Source organism: Elephas maximus, chromosome 2 (assembly GCF_024166365.1).
Source record: "Elephas maximus indicus isolate mEleMax1 chromosome 2, mEleMax1 primary haplotype, whole genome shotgun sequence".
NCBI lineage: Eukaryota > Metazoa > Chordata > Mammalia > Proboscidea > Elephantidae > Elephas > Elephas maximus.
The window spans coordinates 211,427,260-211,434,109 of NC_064820.1; the positions used below are offsets into that span (position 1 = coordinate 211,427,260).

General features: G+C 36.8%; 1 protein-coding gene across 1 annotated transcript; it reads left to right on the forward strand.

The window, feature by feature from the left end:
* The first annotated feature begins 5,618 nt into the window (after nt 1-5,618).
* On the forward strand, nt 5,619-6,563 carry LOC126068195 (olfactory receptor 2T3-like). Its single transcript, XM_049870659.1, has one exon. The coding sequence runs from the start codon at nt 5,619-5,621 to the stop codon at nt 6,561-6,563; it is 945 nt and encodes a 314-aa protein (XP_049726616.1).
* The last annotated feature ends 287 nt before the right edge of the window (nt 6,564-6,850 follow it).

A 6,850-nucleotide genomic window follows, 5' to 3' on the forward strand; every position in this document is an offset into this window, starting at 1 on the left:
TGGTAAAGTCCATGAAGGCAGGGTCTGTTTATCTCATTGACCACTCTTTCTGTCTTTGGCAGTTGTTAGGCATTCAATCCAACACCTACCTGTCAGTTTGTTGTACGTGGTGGCTTGTATGTTTCTATGATGCTTTGAAGCTATGCCACTGGTATTTCAAATACCAGCAGGGACTCATGGTGGACAGGTTTCAGTAGAGCTTCTATAGTAAGACTGAGTAGGAAGAATGGTGTGGTTATCTAATTGCTAAAACTTAATCAATAAAAACCCTATGGGTCACAACATTATATTTCCAGACATAGTGCAACAAGAAGAACCCTTAGGTTGGAAGATGCTCAGAATACCTAGTGGCCATAATAACAGACTCAAGCATATCAAAAATTGTGAAGATAGTGCAGGACAAGGCAATGTTTTCTTCTGCTGTACATGAGGTCAATATGAGCCAGCAGTGACTTGATTGCAACTAAAAAGTACCACAACAGATATACAATAAAATTTTGTTCAAGATATTTGCATTTATAACCTACTGCTGGGGAATTAAGGAACAATGGAGGCTCAGTGGTTAAGCCCTTGACTGCTAAACCAAAGTTTGATGGTTCAAAACCACCAGCTACTCTGCATGAGAAAGATGTAGTAGTCAGCTTCCATAAAGAGTATCTTTTGTATATAAATATTTGTATGAGAGACTGACTTGATTTGTAAACTCTTAAAAACAATAAAAATTAAAAAAAAAAAAAAAAGAATCAAGAGTCAGGAGAATAGTGTGTCCTTTGGACCTAGGGTCCCTGCACTGAGAAGCTCTTCAACCAGTGGAAGATTGATGACAAGGACCTTCCTAAGGAACTTACAGAGAGAGAGAGAGCCTTCCCTTGGAGCTGACACCACGAATTTGGACCTGTAGCCTACTAGACTGTGAGAGAATAAATTTCTCTTTGTTAAAACTAAGAAAAGAAAGGAGTACATCCTTCGAAAACCATATGAACCAGTTCTACTACAGGGTTGCTATGAGTTAGAAATAACTTGAAAACAACAGCTGTCATTTGGTTGGAGAATTATTTTATATTTGTCATTAACTACTTAATACAAAACCAATGAACCCATTGTAATCCTGCCCAAACATATTTATATATTATTACTTAACTAAGATTGTGGAATTAAAACATTCACTTTTGTCGATGGAAATTTAGAGATCAGCTGAAGTAATCATTTGTTTACAGGCCAGCGAATATAATAATCATTCGCCTTGCTTCTCTCTCCACATTACAAAGCCATACTTTTCTTGTGAGTTTATACTCAAGTTCTTCATCACTTTGACATTTTCTCTCATATTTATACTACTCATTTGTGCCTTAATCTTTAATTATTCATTGGCTTTGTACCCCTTTGGGACTCTATGACCGAGACATAGATTTGGATCTCTGGGTTGTGATATTAGCTCTGGTGCTGTCTCTGTTGTGTGCCATGACCTTTAGTAACCCATAAAGCCTCTCTGGCTCTCTAATTCCTCAAATATATGCATATATATAAAGAAGATCCTTATCTAGTTAATCTGAATCTAAAGTGACCACTAGCTCTAGAACTACATGATAGGTTATTCACCCTTCAAGGAAGAGCCACACATTTGATTATTCATATATTTGCAATCTTCATAGAAATAATGAAAGTGAAGTGTAATTTTTAAGTTATTCTATAAAGATATACTAATTCTGAAATTGAAAAACATTTAGAGATTTTTAATTTACTTGAACAAAAATATCAATTTGGAGAGCGTTCCACATGTATGAACATATAGCTAATAATCATATGTATTCTGTTCATTAGAATTCTGTTGTGGATAGTTGGGTCAAAGGAGACAGTAAGGCTTACCCCATCAACCACATGGGATGATTTCAGGACTGTAAATCTCCACTGAATCTCTCAAAGTCTAATTGATGGGTTAAGACCTGCAGTCCCTGTGGTGTTCCCACTATAAATAAGTCGTACTCTACATCTAGCCACATTGTCATTATTGGAAGCCCTGTTTCTGTACATTATGTCTCAGATCTTGCATTTAATCTTTTTAGCTTATGATCACTCTGTGGGTATTACTCTTGAGACCCCGAATATGCAACAATACGAAGAAAACAGGCTGTGAACCGAAACACCTGTATGTTATTAAGGAGAATCTGCTCCCTTTTCTCCTTCAATTGGCAGTTTCCCATGAGTTTTCCCAATCAATTTCTCCTATTTAGATTACCCAAGATTTATAACTGGAATCACACCAAACACACTAAACCAGAAAAAAATATCCAAGAAGAGGCTGAATTGCGCATAATATCAGGTATTCCAAAAAAACATTTCATGTCATAATAATGTGTTTAAAGCAATAATCATAGTACCTCGCATTAGAGTTGTTCAAAATTATAACTGCCGTGGGAAAAAAAGCAATTTGGACCAAGATCTGCATTTGATTGGAGCCACTTTAATGGAATTTAAATGTATCCATAATCTTGATCAAAAATTAGATTGTATAAAAATTTAATAGAATTTGCTAGTAAACATTCTAGTAGAAATTAAGCATGTCCCTAAACTTAACCCATCTCCATTTCCAGGTGTATCCATGCTCACCACCATGTAGATGTATGAAGCATTGAAATATAATTGCCCCTTCTAAAGTTTGTCTAAATACCCTGACAAGGTAGTTTGTGTCAAGTAAATTATACCACAATGATCCCTAATCTCTTTAATTCAGTATTGCAAATCCAGGACCACGCTTTTGAAGGATCCCTGAGCAAAGTCAGATCCCAAGGAATCTTCATGATCAACTTACAAAACTTCATGCAGGCTGGTGGAGAAAGGGGCAGTTCTGGCCTGGACTTCTGCTCTCCTTGATTTATGTCTTAAAATTCCACTACATAGGTAAGTATTGAGTAGAAATAAAAGAAAAAGTACGATACTATTTTTCAATTTTTTTTTTAAATATTCTTCTTCAGCAAAGTACTCTATATTAAGAAGGGAAAATTGTTCTTCTTGCTTTCTATTGTTTGTTAACACAGTAATTAATGGAAAGAGGTAAAATCCAAAACAGTGAAAACAAGTTATAAAAATACTTATAATAAAGTAAGGCAAAAACCACAAGCCTGAGAAAGGGTAAGATGATTCTTTGTGATTAAGGTAGATTCTAGAGTAGAAGTTGACAAAATACCTTGAAAATAATTTTGTCAGGGGACCACTGAAATAGGAAATTCCATGGTAAAAGAAGAGCATGCTAATGTAAGCTGGAAATTTGGAGTAATGTAAGCTGAATGTTTGAAATTACTCATAATTATATTCTTATTTCAAAAAAACCCGTAACTCATTTAGAATCTCAGGAAATACTCAGTATTGAGACACTGAAAGAAAAAAAAAGAAAAAAAGCACAGATTTCAGACTTGTTGAATGCCTACATTGCACTTTTCTTTCATCTATTTTATTATAATGTATTTCAGACATGGAGAAAATATGTTAATATAGTGCTCATCATGTCCCAAATTCTGCTCCAAAAAGAAATTTTTTTCAACTCTCCAAACTATGTTATAGGTGCATTGAACCATCTCTGGAATACCCTCTGTGAATTACTCTCCCTTCAGTGTCTCGGAGAATGAGCACTTCTCCTCTAGTTGGTGTATACTCTGCCTATGTATTTATTTATTTTATTGCAGATATATGTGTCCAAATATAATATTTTGCAGTGTAGTATTTGATAAATTGTATCACACTGTAATTTTGCTTTTTCTTTCAACTTTATTTGTTGAATTTTTCCAATAAATTTATATATGATTTATTTACATATCCATTTTCCTGTAGATGAATATATAGACATTCCTCCTGTATTTCATGGTTCATAATAGTGTGGTGTTTTTGTTTTTTAATGTGTTGCAACGTGCATCCTTGTATAGTCTCCCAGGGCATACTCCTTGAAGTAAAAGTGCTAAGTAGAAGTGGAATTTTATGAGATATTACCAAACTCTTCCCCAAAAGTCTTGCATTAATTTGGTCTCTCACGTTCATTTTCCCTTTTTCATTTATTTATTCATTTGACAGATATGAATGAGTTAGAACTGTGTCAGGCAAAGAGCTAATGTTAGAGAATAATAGAGAACAAAATAGACACGTTTTGCCTTCCTAGTGTAGAAAAATAAACCAGTAAAGAGTAAATAAGAATATATATAAATATATATACATACATATATAGTATGTTAGATGATATATGTTATTGTAATAAAATAAAGCAATGGAGGCAGGTAAATAATAGGGATATATGGTCCTGCAATATTAAATGCAATGGCGGATCAGTCAGAATGGCTCACATTAGGTTATGCTGCTGCGCAAAAATAAATAACTCAGTGTTTATTTCTTGACTACCTTGTGCATCTGGCAGGGGGTACTGGAGCTCTGCTCACCCAGATCTCTTTGGGACCATGGATAATGAAGCACTTTGTTGCCTATTTTGTCATTTATTTTCCCAAATTTGTTCGTGTTTATTGTTACAGATGAACTTAATAAACTGTTAATTGAAGTATAACATATAAGCAGACTTTCTGAGTTTGGGATCAAATTATGACGAAAGTAGATACACAATTAGGAAGCAGTCTTACAGTAACCATGTTTTCCATGTGAATGTAAAGTGGGCTTTTCAATCTTCCAGTTGGCATGAAGAAGGGACTTGAACTGCAGATATAACCCTCCCCTAAATAGTTAATATTGTTGATAACACTGTAAAGCACCTAAAGCTATCATTGGATGACATAGGGGGGCACAGACAAATAGGGTCCAAATATAAAATATGTTTGAGGAGAGGAGGGTTCTAAATTGACTGTTAGTTCAAGTTCTGATTATAGTAGTTATGTTCTGCATGATTCTGGCTTTCTGACATTTAGGTGTATTTTTACAAAGAATGAGAGTTTTCTTCCTAAGTATCAAATATGAAAATATGCTTTACAAACTGGAAAAAATGAAACTGCTTAAAAATGTAAAATTTCCTCATGACAAAGATGGGGTTTGTGTTTTGATAACTGCACCACCTAATTGACAATCATGTTTGATTCCCATATGTATGTACCTTGAGTGGAAAGTTACTATGTGACTGAGAAGAAAAAAATGGAAAAACAACAGCTACAAAAATGGTGGATTAGGAGAGGATTTTTAAAAAAGTGAGAGCTCCAGGGAAGAGTATGGGGAATATGAACAAAAAGAAAAATCGAAAAATTCTCCTTAGTTAATCAATGCTGTTTATGCTTGCTCTATAGTTTTCCATAGTTGTATTCAAAAGAATGTAAGAAGGGGAACTAACCTCAATTCCCTAACATGAAGAAACGAATGATCTAAGCTTTGCTAACGTGTCAGATGAATTAAAACCATGTCATCTTTGCCTTAGAATGGTGAAAGTAGTTGATGGCTTCAATGTATAGTTTGATAAAGCATATTCTAGATAGAATATTCAGGGTATAGCTGGAAACTGTTTGCTGTAGAGATTAGGAGTGTGATTTTTCACTCCAATTAACCATCTCCCGGGGCGGGGGGAATATATATATATGTGAAAGATTTAAAAAACAATGTAACTTATTCTTCTCTCCCAGGTGAAAACTGTAAGCTGAACCATGTACTCGGGGAATCAAACTTCAAGCACCTATTTCATCCTCATGGGGCTCTTTGATCAAACTAAATGTGCAGTTTTCCTCTATACCTTGACCTTTGTCCTTTTCTTGATGGCCCTAACTGGGAATGCCCTTCTCATCCTCCTGATCCACAGGGAGCCCCGCCTTCACACTCCCATGTACTTCTTCATCAGCCAGCTCTCCCTCATAGACCTCATGTACATATGTGCGACAGTCCCCAAGATGCTCTTGGACCAGGTTACTGGAGATAATACAATTTCCCACTTGGGTTGTGGGGTCCAGATGTTCTCCTATCTCACCCTCGCTGGAGCTGAGATTTTTCTCCTAAGTGCCATGGCCTATGACCGATATGCTGCCATTTGCAGACCTCTCCATTACCCACTGCTCATGAACCAGAGAGTCTGCCATCTCATCATGTCTGGATGCTGGTTCCTGGGAATGTTTGATGGTTTGTTGCTCACTGCAATGACCATGAGCTTACCTTTTTGTCAGTTTAGAAAAATCGTGAACTTTTTCTGTGAGGCCCCTGCCCTGCTGAAGCTCTCCTGCTCCAACACCCTCCTTTACGAGATGGTCATGTACCTGTGTTGTATCCTCATGCTCCTCGTCCCCATCGTTAGTGTATCTGGCTCATATGTTCTCATCCTGCGCCTCATCCACAGCATAAATTCAGCAGAGGGCTGCAGAAAGGCCTTTGCCACCTGCTCCTCCCACATGGTGGTAGTGCTGCTCTTTTTTGGTGCTAGCATATACACCAATATGCTCCCCAGATCCTACCACACAGGTGAGCAGGACATGACGGTGTCTGCTTTTTACACCATCATCACCCCTGTGTTGAACCCCTTCATTTACAGCCTCCGGAACAAAGATGTCACAGGGGCCCTGAGGAACTTGATGCTATCAGGGATGAGACTGAGGAAGTTTTAATGTGAACACCTAGGAACCACCATCTCCCATTTCCCCGTCATTTTCTCGCCTCCCAATCTATCCTCTCATTCTTTCCCCTGCTTCCTGAGCCCCAACATAAAGTCCTATAAGATACTCCCTCCCTCTCACTCATGAGGCACTTCTTTTATACACCGCTTACTCACTCTTTGTAATTTATATATATGCTTAAGTTCCATAGAGTCAATTATTTGTGATGCAATAGCTGATATAAAGAAAACCATAGCAAGTGCCTTGTATCTTATCACCTACCCCAACTTTATTTGCCA